The sequence below is a fragment of the Anomaloglossus baeobatrachus genome, chromosome 6, assembly GCF_048569485.1.
Source record: "Anomaloglossus baeobatrachus isolate aAnoBae1 chromosome 6, aAnoBae1.hap1, whole genome shotgun sequence".
NCBI classification, from domain to species: Eukaryota; Metazoa; Chordata; class Amphibia; order Anura; family Aromobatidae; genus Anomaloglossus; species Anomaloglossus baeobatrachus.
The window spans coordinates 40,597,228-40,616,999 of NC_134358.1; the positions used below are offsets into that span (position 1 = coordinate 40,597,228).

Sequence of the window (19,772 nt, forward strand, 5' to 3'; positions counted from 1 at the left end):
CATTAGTGATCTGGGGTGAGCAATCATCCCTGTCACTAAAAACTTGCAAAAGTTTTGAGGATTGAACTCAGTGTTTAAATATACCTGGAACAATACTGTACGTGTAGCAGTTACCCCCTCCCTTCTCTCTTGTTTTCTATCCTATCTTTTATTTGGCAATTATGGAGGCTGTGTCAGAAGCCTGGTACAATCAGCAGAAGAAGGAAGTTCTTGCTGCACTCTGCAGATCCAAGTTGATTGATGGCCATGGCAAAACGAGGCAGGACCTCATTAAAGAACTTTTACAATGGGACGCAGAGCACGTTCATTCCCCCAGTGCTGGAGAAGAGGAGGCAAGCCAAGCCCAGGATAGTGCTTCTGCAGAGTCCCCACCATCAACTGCAAGCCAGAGCAGTGACCGGGGCAACATGGACTCTTTCCTGAAGATGGCTCTACAACAATTCGCTGCAGATGACCGGCAGGGACGGCTAAACCTCATTCAGCAATATCGAGAGGCTGAGAGAGCCGAGCGAGAGGCTGAGAGAGCCGAGCGAGAGGCTGAGAGAGCCGAGCGCCAGGCTCAGGCCGAGCGAGAGGCTGAGAGAGCCGAGCGAGAGCGCCAAGCCCAGAGAGACCATGAATTGAATATCCTCAAAGCCCGGCAGCAGACATCTTCCTCACTAAACGGTGAGTCCAATAATGCCAGCAGCTTTAAGCCCCGACCGGAGCACTTTCTTGTGATGGAAAAGGACGGGGATTTGGACACCTTTTTGAGGGGATTTGAAAAGACTTGCTTGCAGTACCAGTTGCCCTCAACACAATGGGCACAATACTTAACCCCAGGGCTGCGAGGCAAGGCCCTGGACGCGTTTGCCAGTCTCCCTCAAGAGCAGAGTGGAGACTATGGGGCCATAAAGCAGGCCCTAGTACGGAAGTATCAGCTGACTCCGGAGGTGTACCGAAAAAAATTCCGGACCCTCCAGCTCGGACCTCATGACAGCTACAGCGATTTGGAGGGTGGGCTCCAGCGCACCTTTGACCAGTGGATCCAAGGACTGTCCGTTACAACCTTTGAGGAGTTAAAGGACCTCATGGTGAAGGACCAACTCCTACATGTCTGTCCTGTGGAGGTCCGACAGTTTGTTATGGACCGAGAGCCCAAGGAGGCCTCAAAAGCAGCCCAGATTGCCGACGCCTATGTGGCCAACCGTGCATCGGAGGTGCGTAAGCCGTCCACCACTAGCTGGAAAGGGGGTAAGATGACAACTACAACCACCCCTGCCCCTACCAGCCGACCTCCCGTAGGTCCTGTTTCATCCACCAGTGCCCGGCCCACCTCTGACACTCGCAGGTGTTTTTCCTGCAACCAGCCTGGACACCTCAGCTCTGGTTGCCCAGAGAGGCAGAAGAGGAACCCCACATCCAAGGCCCAAGGGCCCACTGGAACTGTCCTTTTGGCAAGGAAGGCGGGTGGTAGGGCCTGCGAAAACCTACACCCCGTCACCGTAGGCGGAACCCCCACTGTGGGGCTCAAGGACACTGGGGCCGACAGAACACTGGTCCGCCCTGAACTGGAACCCCCTGAAAACTTTATCCCGGGAAAACTCCTGACTGTCGCCTTGGCGGGGGGTGTCCACCAATCCTTCCCAATGGCCCTTATTCCCCTCGACTGGGGTGCTGGGAGAGGGTGGAGGGAAGTGGGGGTGGATGAACATCTACCAACCAATGTTTTATTGGGGACTGATCTGGGGCGATTAGTTGCACAATTTCTCCCTGATGATCCTCCCGAATCCAAAAAGTCATGTGATACAAATGTTGTTGATCAGTCATGTGATGCAAATGTTGTTAAATCATGTGATGCAAATGTTGTTGATAAGTCATGCGACCCGAATGCGGATACCCAGAACGTAATTACAAATGTTGTGCATGGTAATAAAGTGGAGATTTGTACAGGGGAACTCTGTGCGAGGTACTGAAGTAAAGGGAGGCGACTGAAGATAAGTGTGGCATAGTTTTAACACAATCTCATAGTGGTGATAACTGTAACTGTTTAATTTCATTAGGGATTTGTTGTCTGTGTTTGTCTGGGGTACTGTGAAAAAGCAAAAAAAAAAAAAGTGTGTCTAGTGATTTAGTCAGTAGTATTAGCCACACCTGTTTCTAGAAGCTTCTAGCAGCTTCTAGTAGTCCTTGTAGAACTATATAAACCAGCCAGAGCTAGCGAGGTGCTGAGAGTGCGAGGTACTGAAGTAAAGGGAGGCGACTGAAGATAAGTGTGGCATAGTTTTAACACAATCTCATAGTGGTGATAACTGTAACTGTTTAATTTCATTAGGGATTTGTTGTCTGTGTTTGTCTGGGGTACTGTGAAAAAGCAAAAAAAAAAAAAAAGTGTGTCTAGTGATTTAGTCAGTAGTATTAGCCACACCTGTTTCTAGAAGCCTCTAGCAGCTTCTAGTAGTCCTTGTAGAACTATATAAACCAGCCAGAGCTAGCGAGGTGCTGAGAGTGCGAGGTACTGAAGTAAAGGGAGGCGACTGAAGATAAGTGTGGCATAGTTTTAACACAATCTCATAGTGGTGATAACTGTAGCTGTTTAAGAAGAGAAGAGTCGCCGTAAGCTGATCGATTGCTGGGACTTGCCGGGTCTCGCTGTTTGAGGACTTTCGCCTGTCATACGCTACATCAGCATTATGGAAGAGAAGAAAATCCACATGGTCACCTGCAACACATGCTACATGTTTACGGATCTGCCGCACAAGAAATTCAACTTCACCTGTCAAAAGTGCAAACTTGTTGCCCTCTTAGAGGAAAAGGTGCGGGGACTGGAAGAAAGAATAGCAACTTTGAAGCTAATTAAAGAACATGAGGACTTCTTGGACGAGGCAGAAGCAACAATTCAGGATATGGAAAGTGAGAAAAGCTTCAGAACACATACAGAGGCTGAAAAGTGGACACATGTGACCAAAAGAAGCCAGCGGATCAAGTGGTCGGCACCACCCACACAGCTTAGCAACCAATATGAAGCCCTCATGCTGGAGAATGAAAATGGCACAGCTCAGGATGATACCGTCTCTACAGGAGAAGACACAGTATCATCAAAAGAAGTTACTTTGTCAACAAAAGCAGAAACAAAAGACACTCAAAAGCACTCAGGAGCAACAAGCAGTGCGTCCAGAAAGAAAAGAAGAGTGGTAGTTATGGGCGACTCACTACTAAGAGGCACGGAGGCAACTATCTGCAGGCCGGACATAACCGCACGAGAAGTATGCTGCCTCCCTGGAGCAAAAATCAAGGACGTGGCCAACAGGATACCAACTATCCTCGGATCCAAGGACGAATACCCGTTCCTATTGATACATGTAGGAACAAACGACACGGCAAGAAATGATCTGCCAACTATTTGTGAAGACTTTGAAATTCTGGGGAAGAAAATAAAGGAACGGAACGTACAGGTTGTTTTCTCATCAATCCTCCCAGTCGATGGCCATGGTGTCAGAAGATGGAATAGGATACTAGATTTGAACAACTGGCTACGACGGTGGTGCAGGCAGCAAGGATTTGGATTCTTAGACCATGGAGTGAATTACCTCTACGATGGACTTCTCGCAAGAGACGGGATACACCTCACAAAACCTGGGAAACACACGTTCGCCAGAAGGCTTGCCACACTCATCAGGAGGGCTTTAAACTAGAAGAAGAGGGGATGGGAGAAAAAACAGCAGACAAGAACATGCAGCAGAAGGACAAACTAATCAAGGATACTAGATGCCGTAAAGAGGACCCAAGACAGGGTACTAAGAAGGAAGCTGAGAAAAGGGGAGCAAAACTTCTTTCCTGCATGCTGACCAATGCAAGAAGCCTGACCAATAAGATGGAGGAACTGGAGCTGGTAATGTATGAGGAGAAATACGACATAGTAGGAATAACTGAGACATGGTTAGATGATAGTTATGACTGGGCGGCTAACCTGCAAGGATATGAATTGTTTAGGAGGGATCGTAAAAAAAGGAAAGGGGGTGGAGTCTGTCTATATATAAAGTCCAGTTTAAAGCCCAGACTAAGAGAAGATATTCAAGAGGGAAATGAAGAGGTGGAATCTCTATGGGTGGAGATACAAGGAGGGAAAACTAATAAAATACTCATAGGGGTTTGTTATAAGCCACCAAATATAACAGAAACCACTGAAAATGTATTATTGAAACAAATAGACAAAGCAGCAAATCACAATGAGGTGATTATTATGGGGGACTTCAATTACCCCGATATAGACTGGGAAACTGAAACCTGTGTATCTCAGAAAGGAAACCGGTTTCTGTCAGTAACTAAGGATAATTATCTGTCCCAACTTGTGCCGGGCCCAACTAGAGGGGCAGCCCTTCTGGACTTAATTTTAAGCAACAGGCCAGATAGAATAACAGACATACGAGTGGATGGGCACCTAGGGAATAGTGACCACAATATAATACAATTCCACTTGTCCTTTAGTAAGGTGCCTTGGAGGGGGGTTACAAAAACGCTGAATTTCAGGAAAGCAAAGTTTGATCAACTTAGAGAAGACCTTCGCCAAATTGATTGGGACAATGTCCTCAAAAATGGGAGCACAGAAAATAAGTGGGAAATTTTTAAATCGGTATTAAACACCCACTGCGAGCTAGCCATACCATACAGAAATAAAAGGGCTAGGAACAGGAGAAAACCAATGTGGCTTAATAAGGATGTAAAAGGGGCAATGAATAATAAGAAAAAGGCATTTAAAAAGCTAAAACAAGAAGGCAGCGAGGAAGCATTAAAAATATATAGAGAAAAAAATAAAATGTGTAAAAAACAAATATATTTAGCAAAAGTAGAAACTGAGAGACTCATTGCTAAGGAAAGCAAAACAAATCCCAAACTATTCTTTAATTATATAAACAGAAAAAAGATTAAAATTGATGGTGTTGGCCCTTTAAAGAATAATGAGGGTAAAATCATAGAAAGCGATGTGGGAAAAGCAAATGTTTTAAATACTTTTTTCTCAACTGTGTTCACACAGGAAAAGCATATGCCAGGGGAAATGCAGAGTGATCATGTAAATGCCCCATTAAGTATGACCTGCCTAACCCAGGAAGAAGTGCAGAACCGACTTAGTAACATTAAAATTGACAAATCACCAGGCCCTGATGGCATTCACCCTCGGGTATTAAGGGAGTTAAGTAATGTGATAGACAGGCCTCTATTCCTTTTATTTAAAGACTCTATAGAAACTGGGTCTGTTCCACTGGATTGGCGGCTAGCAAATGTGGTACCAATATTCAAAAAAGGGTGCAAAAGGGAACCTGGAAACTATAGGCCGGTAAGCTTAACATCTGTTGTGGGTAAAATGTTTGAAGGGTTTTTAAGGGATACTATTATGGAATGTCTCAATGTTAATAACTGTTTAACTCCATATCAACATGGATTTATGAAGGATCGCTCCTGTCAAACTAACCTGATCAGCTTCTATGAGGATGTAAGCTCTCACATGGACCGAGGAGAATCATTGGATGTCATTTATCTCGACTTCGGTAAAGCATTTGACACTGTCCCACATAAAAGACTGCTAAGTAAAATGAGAAAGCTTGGGCTCGGGGAAAATGTGTGTAGATGGGTAGGTAGCTGGCTTAGTGGTAGAAAACAAAGAGTGGTTATTAATGGTGCATACTCAGATTGGGCCAGGGTTACTAGTGGGGTGCCACAGGGGTCTGTATTGGGCCCCCTACTATTTAATATATTTATTAATGATCTGGTGGATGGTTTACAGAGTAAAATATCAGTATTTGCAGATGATACAAAACTATGTAAGGTAGTTAACACAAAGGAGGACAGTTTGCAACTACAGATGGACTTGAGTAAATTGGAGAATTGGGCTGAAAAATGGCAAATGAGGTTTAACACAGATAAGTGTAAGGTTATGCACATGGGAAGGAGAAACAGATGCTACGATTACTTACTAAATGGGAAACTGCTGGGGAAATCAGACATGGAAAAAGACTTAGGCATCTTAGTGAATAAGAATCTAAATTGGAGTGCCCAGTGTCAGGCAGCAGCCACCAAAGCAAATAGGGTGATGGGATGCATTAGAAGAGGTCTGGGGGCACGAGATGAAAACATCATTCTCCCTCTGTACAAATCACTAGTCAGACCACACTTGGAGTATTGTGTGCAATTTTGGGCGCCGGTGCTGAAGAAAGACATTACTGAACTTGAAAGGGTTCAGAGGCGGGCTACTAAAATAATAAATGGAATGGGTGCATTACAATACACGGAAAGGTTATCAAAATTAGGTCTATTTACTCTAGAAAAGAGAAGACTTAGGGGAGACCTAATAAATATGTACAAATATATCAGAGGGCCATATAGAGATCTCTCCCATGATCTGTTTGTACCAAGGACTATGACAAGAACAAGGGGGCATTCTTTTCGATTGGAGGAAAGAAAATTCCTACATCAGCATAGAAGAGGGTTCTTCACGGTAAGAGCAGTGAGGCTCTGGAACTCTCTTCCTGAGGAAGTGGTGATGGCCAACTCACTGAATGAATTTAAGAGAGGAATGGATGCATTTCTTGTTAGCAAAAGTATAGAAGGTTATAAATAGCATAATCTTACAGGTAGATAGAAGAGCGACCAAGATTATTAGAGGAATGGGTGGGCTGCAATACCAAGACAGGTTATTAAACTTGGGGTTAGTTAGTTAGGAAAAACAAAGGCTTAGGGGGATCTAATCACAATGTATAAATATATGAGGGGACAGTACAGAGACCTTTCCAAAGATCTCTTTACACCTAGGCCTGCGACTGGAACACGGGGGCATCCGCTACGTCTTGAGGAAAGAATGTTTAATCATAATCACAGATGAGGACTCTTTACTGTACGAGCAGTGAGACTATGGAGCTCTCTGCCGTATGATGTTGTATTGAGGGATTCACAAGTAAAATTTAAGCAGAGCCTGATCGCATTAATTGAAAAATATAATATTACCAGTTATGTATATTGGATTTTATGACAGGGTGTTGATCCAGGGAACTAGTCTGATTGCCGTATGTGGAGTCAGGAAGGAATTTTTTTCCCCATTGGAGCTTATTTGACACATTGGGGTTTTTTTGCCTTCCTCTGGATCAACATGTTAGGCTACGGGTTGAACTAGATGGACTTAGAGTCTCCCTTCAACCTTAAAAACTGTGAAACTGTGAAACTGTGAAACTCAGCCATGCCACGCGGCAGGGTGACGTGGCTGAGGACGACCCCAAGGTAGCAAGTGTCTGTACCGACAGAGATGGAGGCAGACATGAGAACCACGAGGACAGTGGTCAAGTGCAGCTGAGCAGTGTCACAGCGGACAGTGACACAGCCAGTAGTACCTGTCAGGCTGATGGGGAAGAGTGGTTATTCCCCGGGGAGACAGCCTTCATCGGTGCTGTTACCCGCAGTCAGAGTGCCCAGAACGCAAATGAAACCTTGCCTGCTGGCACCTCTTCACCCAGAGGGATAACGGAACTGGTTACGGACCCAGAGCAGGTCCCAGAGGGTCCTGGTGAGGTTGGAACCTTAACGTCACTTTTGGCTGCTTCTAGCCAAGAGTTTCAGGTGGACACAGGGAGTCATTCCCCAGTTCGTCAACCCCCATACCGTGTCTCCCTAGAGGTACAAAAGGACATAAAAAGGGAGATCGATGAAATGCTAGTCCTGGGAGTGATCCAGAGGTCCAAAAGTGCATGGGCCTCGCCTGTAGTCTTGGTTCCCAAAAAGGACCGGACAACCCGGTTTTGTGTGGACTACAGGAGGCTAAATGCAATCACAGCACCCGATGCGTACCCAATGCCACGCATCGACGAGTTACTGGATTGCTTAGCCGGGGCCCAGTACCTGACCATCATGGACCTGAGTCGAGGGTACTGGCAGATTCCTATGTCCAAGGAAGCACAGGAAAGGTCCGCCTTCATCACCCCATTCGGGCTGTATGAATCCCTTGTCATGCCCTTTGGCATGAGAAATGCTCCTGCCACTTTCCAGCGATTGGTCGACCAGCTGCTCGAGGGACTAGGAGGGTTTGCAGTAGCTTACCTGGATGACATTGCCATCTTTAGTCCCACTTGGGAGGAACACCTGGGGCACCTGGAACAGGTGCTCAGGCGGATCCAAAGCGCTGGTCTGACTATAAAGCCAGGGAAGTGTCAGATCGGCATGACTGAGGTACAGTACCTTGGACACAGAGTGGGTGGCGGGACCCTGAAACCAGAGCCAGGGAAGGTTGATGCCATCACCTCCTGGCCTACCCCCAAGTCAAAGAAGCAGGTGATGTCCTTCTTGGGTACGGCAGGGTACTATAGGAAGTTCGTTCCTAACTATAGTGCTCTTGCTAAGCCGTTGACGGACCTCACCAAAAAGAAGCTACCGCAAGTAGTCACCTGGACAGATGACTGTGAACGGTCCTTCAGGGCACTAAAAGCTGCCCTCGCCAGTTCCCCAATCCTACAAGCTCCGGACTTCACCCGACGGTTCATAGTTCAGACAGATGCCAGTGCGTTTGGCCTTGGTGCAGTACTCAGCCAGGTAAATGGGAAGGGAGAAGAGCATCCGGTGATGTTTCTCAGCCGCAAGCTCTTATCCCGGGAAGTGGCCTACGCCACTGTGGAGAAGGAGTGCCTCTCTATAGTGTGGGCCCTGCGGAAACTGCAGCCCTACCTATATGGACGCAACTTCACCATAGTGACAGACCACAACCCTCTCAGCTGGCTACATCGGGTGGCCGGCGACAATGGTAAGCTACTGCGGTGGAGCTTGGCACTACAGCAGTATGACTTTACCATTCAACACAGGAAGGGTGTTGAGCATGGCAACGCTGATGGGCTGTCCCGGCAGGGGGATGCCAGCGAGGTAGGCTTAGGAGACGATTGGCAAATCAATCTCCCATGCTACCTCAAAAAGGGGGAGGTGTCATGTAGAGCTGTTGAAAGGACTTCATCCCCCTCTTCTTCACCAGCCACAGGTCGTCATGGCGATTATCTGATTGGCCTGGAAGCTTAAGGTATTTATGACTTTGGGTGATGGTAGAACCAAAGCCAAAAGCTGCAGAGAAAGACAATTCTTTGTAATATTGGCGGGAAAACTCCCAAAGCAGGTTTTGAAGTGCGACTTTAATGCTAGAAAGATGAAAAACACATTGCCAGAATCCCTGCGTCGTGCGGAACCCAGCGCACCGTCTCACCTGACGAGGAGATCGACGGAATCACGACAAATTAGTATTGGCCAGTAAAATTGTGCTAGAGGCGTTGTGTTTGGTATCAATGTAACTGTAAAATCGAGATATTAAATATGACGCTAATATCTTTCACCTGTGTGACCCAGGGGCAAAGATATGAAAAACCCTAGAATTATGGAACTTTGTGACCATCTCAAGCCCAGCCCACAAGTGACTGTAAAATGATGTCACAGGCAAGGGGGGCTAGCAAGAGCATAAGAGACAGTTCCTGTCTTGGGGGCTCAGTCAGCACGAGGAGGGCATCATGAAGGGTGATGCTGGCCGATTCTAACATCTCTTGGAGTTCCCTCCTACTCCCTAAGCAGACGTCACTTCTATGGCACAAGCTTAGTAAGTTTCACGTTTATACCTTTTATTTTATGTAACTGTTATGCCGTAATGTGTATTGTTCCCTTTTGTAAATTCCTGTATATTCTTTAAACACTGCCTATTTTCGGATTAAATATATAAAAATTTAAGAGTTTCTTTCCTTATGCTTTATATACGAATCCAAAACCCCGAAGGGCCTTATGCTATCTGAAACGGGTCCCCAGCTACCTGTAGAAAGTCTGGGTGGTGGCAGCGTAATTGTTATTGCATAGAATTATTGGAGTGCTATCATTAAGGGTACCGAGGTATATAAATATTCCATTAGCAGGAATTGGGGATATATACATTTACCCTTGCTGTGAGACCTCCAATATTTGGCATTATCAGCTCAGCAGCCTCATCTTATGCATTGTCCTGCAGTACCAAAAGTGGCCTGCAGACAAGGGGGGCGCTAGAAAGTAGTCGTGTGTAACAAATCAGTGAACAGCTGCGGATTTCTGAGTGACTTCCCCGCCTGTTCGTGACAGACACTACTCCTATGTACAAGAATATAACTACTATAATACCGCCCCTATATACAAGAATATAGCTACTATAATACTGCCACTATGTACAACAGTATAACTACTATAATACTTCTCCTATGTACAAGAATATAACTACTATAATACTGCCCCTATGTACAAGAATATAACTACTATAGTACTGCTCCTATGTACAAGAATATAAGTACTATAATACTGATCCTATGTACAAAAATATAACTACTATAATACTGCTTCTATGTACAAGAATATAACTACTATAATACTGCCCCTATGTACAAGAATATAACTACTATAATACTGCTCCTATGTACAAGAATATAAGTACTATAATACTGATCCTATGTACAAAAATATAACTACTATAATACTGCTTCTATGTACAAGAATATAACTACTATAATACTTCTCCTATGTACAAGAATATAACTACTATAATACTGCCCCTATGTACAAGAATATAACTACTATAATACTGCTCCTATGTACAAGAATATAAGTACTATAATACTGATCCTATGTACAAAAATATAACTACTATAATACTGCTTCTATGTACAAGAAAATAACTGCTATAATACTGCTCCTATGTACAAGAATATAACTACTATAATACTGCCCCTATGTACAAAAATATAACTACAATAATACTGCTTCTATGTACAAGAATATAACTACTATAATACTGCCCCTATGTACAAAAATATAACTACTATAATACTGCTTCTATGTACAAGACTATAACTACTATAATACTGCTCCTATGTACAAGAATATAACTACTATAATACTGCCCCTATGTACAAAAATATAACTACTATAATACTGCTTCTATGTACAAGAATATAACTACTATAACACTGCCCCTATGTACAAGAATATAACTGCTATAATACTGCCCCTATATACAAGAATATAACTACTATAGTACTGCCCCCTATGTACAAGAATATAACTACTACAATACTGCTCCTATGTACAAGAATATAACTACAATAATACTGCCCCTATGTACAAGAATATAACTACTATAATACTGCTCCTATGTACAAGAATATAACTACTATAACACTGCCCCTATGTACAAGAATATAACTACAATAATACTGCTCCTATGTACAAGAATATAACTACTATAATACTGCCCCTTTGTACAAGAATATATCTACTATAATACTGCCGCTATGTACAAGAATATAACTACTATAATACTGCCACTATGTACAAGAATATAACTACTATAATACTGCCACTATGTACAAGAGTATAACTACTATAATACTGCTCCTATGTACAAGAATATAACTACAATAATACTGCCCCTATGTACAAGAATATAACTACTATAATACTGCTCCTATGTACAAGAATATAACTACTATAATACTGCCCCTATGTACAAGAATATATCTACTATAATACTACCTCTATGTACAGGAATATAACTACTATAATACTGCCCCTATGTACAGGAATATAGCTACTATAATATTGCCAGTATGTACAAGAATATAACTACTATAATACTGCTCCTATGTACAAGAATATAACTACTATAATACTGCCCCTTTGTACAAGAATATATCTACTATAATACTGCCTCCTATGTACAAGAATATATCTACTATAATACTGCCACTATGTACAAGTGTATAACTACTATAATACTTCTCCTATGTACAAGAATATAACTACTATAATACTGCCCCTATGTACAAGACTATAACTACTATAATACTGCTCCTATGTACAAGAATATAACTACTATAATACTGCCCCTATGTACAAGACTATAACTACTATAATACTGATCCTATGTACAAAAATATAACTACTATAATACTGCTTCTATGTACAAGAATATAACTACTATAATACTGCTCCTATGTACAAGAATATAACTACTATAATACTGATCCTATGTACAAAAATATAACTACTATAAAACTGCTTCTATGTACAAGAAAATAACTGCTATAATACTGCTCCTATGTACAAGAATATAACTACTATAATACTGCCCCTATGTACAAAAATATAACTACTATAATACTGCTTCTATGTACAAGAATATAACTACTATAATACTGCTCCTATGTACAAGAATATAACTACTATAATACTGCCCCTATGTACAAAAATATAACTACTATAATACTGCTTCTATGTACAAGAATATAACTACTATAACACTGCCCCTATGTACAAGAATATAACTGCTATAATACTGCCCCTATATACAAGAATATAACTACTATAGTACTGCCCCCTATGTACAAGAATATAACTACTACAATACTGCTCCTATGTACAAGAATATAACTACAATAATACTGCCCCTATGTACAAGAATATAACTACTATAATACTGCTCCTATGTACAAGAATATAACTACTATAACACTGGCCCTATGTACAAGAATATAACTACAATAATACTGCTCCTATGTACAAGAATATAACTACTATAATACTGCCCCTTTGTACAAGAATATATCTACTATAATACTGCCGCTATGTACAAGAATATAACTACTATAATACTGCCACTATGTACAAGAATATAACTACTATAATACTGCCCCTATGTACAAGAATATAACTACTATAATACTGCTCCTATGAACAAAAATATAACTACTATAATACTGCCCCTATGTACAAGAATATATCTACTATAATACTACCTCTATGTACAGGAATATAACTACTATAATACTGCCCCTATGTACAGGAATATAACTACTATAATACTGCCACTATGTACAAGAGTATAACTACTATAATACTGCTCCTATGTACAAGAATATAACTACAATAATACTGCCCCTATGTACAAGAATATAACTACTATAATACTGCTCCTATGTACAAGAATATAACTACTATAATACTGCCCCTATGTACAAGAATATATCTACTATAATACTACCTCTATGTACAGGAATATAACTACTATAATACTGCCCCTATGTACAGGAATATAACTACTATAATATTGCCAGTATGTACAAGAATATAACTACTGTAATACTGCTCCTACGTACAAGAATATAACTACTATAATACTGCCCCTTTGTACAAGAATATATCTACTATAATACTGCCTCCTATGTACAAGAATATATCTACTATAATACTGCCACTATGTACAAGTGTATAACTACTATAATACTTCTCCTATGTACAAGAATATAACTACTATAATACTGCCCCTATGTACAAGACTATAACTACTATAATACTGCCCCTATGTACAGGAATATAACTACTATAATACTGCCACTATGTACAAGAGTATAACTACTATAATACTGCTCCTATGTACAAGAATATAACTACAATAATACTGCCCCTATGTACAAGAATATAACTACTATAATACTGCTCCTATGTACAAGAATATAACTACTATAATACTGCCCCTATGTACAAGAATATATCTACTATAATACTACCTCTATGTACAGGAATATAACTACTATAATACTGCCCCTATGTACAGGAATATAACTACTATAATATTGCCAGTATGTACAAGAATATAACTACTGTAATACTGCTCCTACGTACAAGAATATAACTACTATAATACTGCCCCTTTGTACAAGAATATATCTACTATAATACTGCTCCTATGTACAAGAATATAACTACTATAATACTGCCCCCTATGTACAAGAATATAACTACTATAATACTGCCACTACGTACAAGAATATAACTACTATAATACTGCCCCTATGTACAAGAATATAACTACTATAATACCGCCCCTATATACAAGAATATAGCTACTATAATACTGCCACTATGTACAACAGTATAACTACTATAATACTTCTCCTATGTACAAGAATATAACTACTATAATACTGCCCCTATGTACAAGAATATAACTACTATAGTACTGCTCCTATGTACAAGAATATAAGTACTATAATACTGATCCTATGTACAAAAATATAACTACTATAATACTGCTTCTATGTACAAGAATATAACTACTATAATACTGCCCCTATGTACAAGAATATAACTACTATAATACTGCTCCTATGTACAAGAATATAAGTACTATAATACTGATCCTATGTACAAAAATATAACTACTATAATACTGCTTCTATGTACAAGAATATAACTTCTATAATACTTCTCCTATGTACAAGAATATAACTACTATAATACTGCCCCTATGTACAAGAATATAACTACTATAATACTGCTCCTATGTACAAGAATATAAGTACTATAATACTGATCCTATGTACAAAAATATAACTACTATAATACTGCTTCTATGTACAAGAAAATAACTGCTATAATACTGCTCCTATGTACAAGAATATAACTACTATAATACTGCCCCTATGTACAAAAATATAACTACAATAATACTGCTTCTATGTACAAGAATATAACTACTATAATACTGCCCCTATGTACAAAAATATAACTACTATAATACTGCTTCTATGTACAAGACTATAACTACTATAATACTGCTCCTATGTACAAGAATATAACTACTATAATACTGCCCCTATGTACAAAAATATAACTACTATAATACTGCTTCTATGTACAAGAATATAACTACTATAACACTGCCCCTATGTACAAGAATATAACTGCTATAATACTGCCCCTATATACAAGAATATAACTACTATAGTACTGCCCCCTATGTACAAGAATATAACTACTACAATACTGCTCCTATGTACAAGAATATAACTACAATAATACTGCCCCTATGTACAAGAATATAACTACTATAATACTGCTCCTATGTACAAGAATATAACTACTATAACACTGCCCCTATGTACAAGAATATAACTACAATAATACTGCTCCTATGTACAAGAATATAACTACTATAATACTGCCCCTTTGTACAAGAATATATCTACTATAATACTGCCGCTATGTACAAGAATATAACTACTATAATACTGCCACTATGTACAAGAATATAACTACTATAATACTGCCACTATGTACAAGAGTATAACTACTATAATACTGCTCCTATGTACAAGAATATAACTACAATAATACTGCCCCTATGTACAAGAATATAACTACTATAATACTGCTCCTATGTACAAGAATATAACTACTATAATACTGCCCCTATGTACAAGAATATATCTACTATAATACTACCTCTATGTACAGGAATATAACTACTATAATACTGCCCCTATGTACAGGAATATAGCTACTATAATATTGCCAGTATGTACAAGAATATAACTACTATAATACTGCTCCTATGTACAAGAATATAACTACTATAATACTGCCCCTTTGTACAAGAATATATCTACTATAATACTGCCTCCTATGTACAAGAATATATCTACTATAATACTGCCACTATGTACAAGTGTATAACTACTATAATACTGCCCCTATGTACAAGACTATATCTACTATAATACTGCCACTATGTACAAGTGTATAACTACTATAATACTGCCCCTATGTACAAGACTATAACTACTATAATACTGCCCCTATGTACAAGAATATAACTACTATAATACTGCCCCTATGTACAAGACTATAACTACTATAATACTGCTCCTATGTACAAGAATATAACTACTATAATACTGCCCCTATGTACAAGACTATAACTACTATAATACTGATCCTATGTACAAAAATATAACTACTATAATACTGCTTCTATGTACAAGAATATAACTACTATAATACTGCTCCTATGTACAAGAATATAACTACTATAATACTGATCCTATGTACAAAAATATAACTACTATAAAACTGCTTCTATGTACAAGAAAATAACTGCTATAATACTGCTCCTATGTACAAGAATATAACTACTATAATACTGCCCCTATGTACAAAAATATAACTACAATAATACTGCTTCTATGTACAAGAATATAACTACTATAATACTGCCCCTATGTACAAAAATATAACTACTATAATACTGCTTCTATGTACAAGAATATAACTACTATAATACTGCTCCTATGTACAAGAATATAACTACTATAATACTGCCCCTATGTACAAAAATATAACTACTATAATACTGCTTCTATGTACAAGAATATAACTACTATAACACTGCCCCTATGTACAAGAATATAACTGCTATAATACTGCCCCTATATACAAGAATATAACTACTACAATACTGCTCCTATGTACAAGAATATAACTACAATAATACTGCCCCTATGTACAAGAATATAACTACTATAATACTGCTCCTATGTACAAGAATATAACTACTATAACACTGGCCCTATGTACAAGAATATAACTACAATAATACTGCTCCTATGTACAAGAATATAGCTACTATAATACTGCCCCTTTGTACAAGAATATATCTACTATAATACTGCCGCTATGTACAAGAATATAACTACTATAATACTGCCACTATGTACAAGAATATAACTACTATAATACTGCCCCTATGTACAAGAATATAACTACTATAATACTGCTCCTATGAACAAAAATATAACTACTATAATACTGCCCCTATGTACAAGAATATATCTACTATAATACTACCTCTATGTACAGGAATATAACTACTATAATACTGCCCCTATGTACAGGAATATAACTACTACAATACTGCCACTATGTACAAGAGTATAACTACTATAATACTGCTCCTATGTACAAGAATATAACTACAATAATACTGCCCCTATGTACAAGAATATAACTACTATAATACTGCTCCTATGTACAAGAATATTACTACTATAATACTGCCCCTATGTACAAGAATATATCTACTATAATACTACCTCTATGTACAGGAATATAACTACTATAATACTGCCCCTATGTACAGGAATATAACTACTATAATATTGCCAGTATGTACAAGAATATAACTACTGTAATACTGCTCCTACGTACAAGAATATAACTACTATAATACTGCCCCTTTGTACAAGAATATATCTACTATAATACTGCCTCCTATGTACAAGAATATATCTACTATAATACTGCCACTATGTACAAGTGTATAACTACTATAATACTTCTCCTATGTACAAGAATATAACTACTATAATACTGCCCCTATGTACAAGACTATAACTACTATAATACTGCTCCTATGTACAAGAATATAACTACTATAATACGGATCCTATGTACAAAAATATAACTACTATAATACTGCTCCCTATGTACAAGAATATAACTACTATAATACTGCTTCTATGTACAAGAATATAACTACTATAATACTACCACTATGTACACGAGTATAACTACTATAATACTGCCACTATGTACAAGAATATAACTACTATAATACTTCACCTATGTACAAAAATATAACTACTATAATACTGCTTCTATGTACAAGAATATAACTACTATACCACTGCCACTATGTACAAGAGTATAACTACTATAATACTGCCCCTATGTACAAGAATATAACTACTATAATACTTCACCTATGTACAAGAATATATCTACTATAATACTGCTCTCTATGTACAAGAATATAACTACTATAATACTGCCCCTATGTACAAAAATATAACTACTATAATACTGCTTCTATGTACAAGAATATAACTACTATAACACTGCCCCTATGTACAAGAATACAACTGCTATAATACTGCCCCTATATACAAGAATATAACTACTATAATACTGCCCCTATGTACAAGAATATAACTACTATAATACTGCTCCTATGTACAATAATACAACTACAATAATACTGCCCCTATGTACAAGAATATAACTACTATAATACTGCTCCTATGTACAAGAATATAACTACTATAATACTGACCCTATGTACAAGAATATATCTACTATAATACTACCTCTATGTACAGGAATATAACTTCTATAATACTGCCACTATGTACAAGAGTATAACTACTATAATACTTCTCCTATGTACAAGAATATAACTACTATAATGCTGCTCCTATGTACAAGAATATAACTACTATAATACTGCCCCTATGTACAGGAATATAACTAATATAATATTGCCAGTATGTACAAGAATATAACTACTATAATACTGCCTCCTATGTACAAGAATATGACTACTATAATACTGCCCCCTATGTACAAAAATATAACTACTATAATACTGCCCCTATGTACAGGAATATATCTAATATAATATTGCCAGTATGTACAAGAATATAACTACTATAATACTGCCCCCTATGTACAAGAATATAACTACTATAATACTGCCCCTATGTACAGGAATATAACTAATATAATATTGCCAGTATGTACAAGAATATAACTACTATAATACTGCCTCCTATGTACAAGAATATGACTACTATAATACTGCCCCTATGTACAAGAATATAACTACTATAATACTGCCCTCTATGTACAAGAGTATAACTACTATAATACTTCTCCTATGTACAAGAATATAACTACTATAATACTGCTCCTATGTACAAGAATATAACTACAATAATACTGCCCCTATGTGCAAGAATATAACTACTATAATACTGCTGCTATGTACAAGAATATAACTACTATAATACTGCCCCTATGTACAAGAATATATCTACTATAATACTGCTCTCTATGTACAAGAATATAACTACTATAATACTGCCTCCTACAGTTAGGTCCAGAAATATTTGGACAGTGACACAATTTTCGCGAGTTGGGCTCTGCATGCCACCACATTGGATTTGAAATGAAACCTCTACAACAGAATTCAAGTGCAGATTGCAACATTTAATTTGAAGGTTTGAACAAAAATATCTGATAGAAATTGTAGGAATTGTACACATTTCTTTACAAACACTCCACATTTTAGGAGGTCAAAAGTAATTGGACAAATAAACCAAACCCAAACAAAATATTTTTATTTTCAATATTTTGTAGCGAATCCTTTGGAGGCAATCACTGCCTTAAGTCTGGAACCCATGGACATCACCAAACGCTGGGTTTCCTCCTTCTTAATGCTTTGCCAGGCCTTTACAGCCGCAGCCTTCAGGTCTTGCTTGTTTGTGGGTCTTTCCGTCTTAAGTCTGGATTTGAGCAAGTGAAATGCATGCTCAATTGGGTTAAGATCTGGTGATTGACTTGGCCATTGCAGAATGTTCCACTTTTTTGCACTCATGAACTCCTGGGTAGCTTTGGCTGTATGCTTGGGGTCATTGTCCATCTGTACTATGAAGCGCCGTCCGATCAACTTTGCGGCATTTGGCTGAATCTGGGCTACACTTCAGAATTCATCCGGCTACTCTTGTCTGCTGTTATGTCATCAATAAACACAAGTGACCCAGTGCCATTGAAAGCCATGCATGCCCATGCCATCACGTTGCCTCCACCATGTTTTACAGAGGATGTGGTGTGCCTTGGATCATGTGCCGTTCCCTTTCTTCTCCAAACTTTTTTCTTCCCATCATTCTGGTACAGGTTGATCTTTGTCTCATCTGTCCATAGAATACTTTTCCAGAACTGAGCTGGCTTCATGAGGTGTTTTTCAGCAAATTTAACTCTGGCCTGTCTATTTTTGGAATTGATGAATGGTTTGCATCTAGATGTGAACCCTTTGTATTTACTTTCATGGAGTCTTCTCTTTACTGTTGACTTAGAGACAGATACACCTACTT

General features: G+C 38.8%; 1 protein-coding gene across 1 annotated transcript in view; it reads left to right on the forward strand.

Moving 5' to 3' along the window:
* Nucleotides 1-719: 719 nt before the first annotated feature.
* The window catches only part of LOC142243809 (uncharacterized), a 166,337-nt gene continuing 147,284 nt past the window's right edge, over nucleotides 720-19,772 (forward strand). The window contains exon 1 of the mRNA XM_075316014.1: nucleotides 720-1,809. Within this exon, the coding sequence (XP_075172129.1) occupies nucleotides 720-1,809 (1,090 nt within the window). The remainder of the gene's footprint in view (nucleotides 1,810-19,772) is intronic.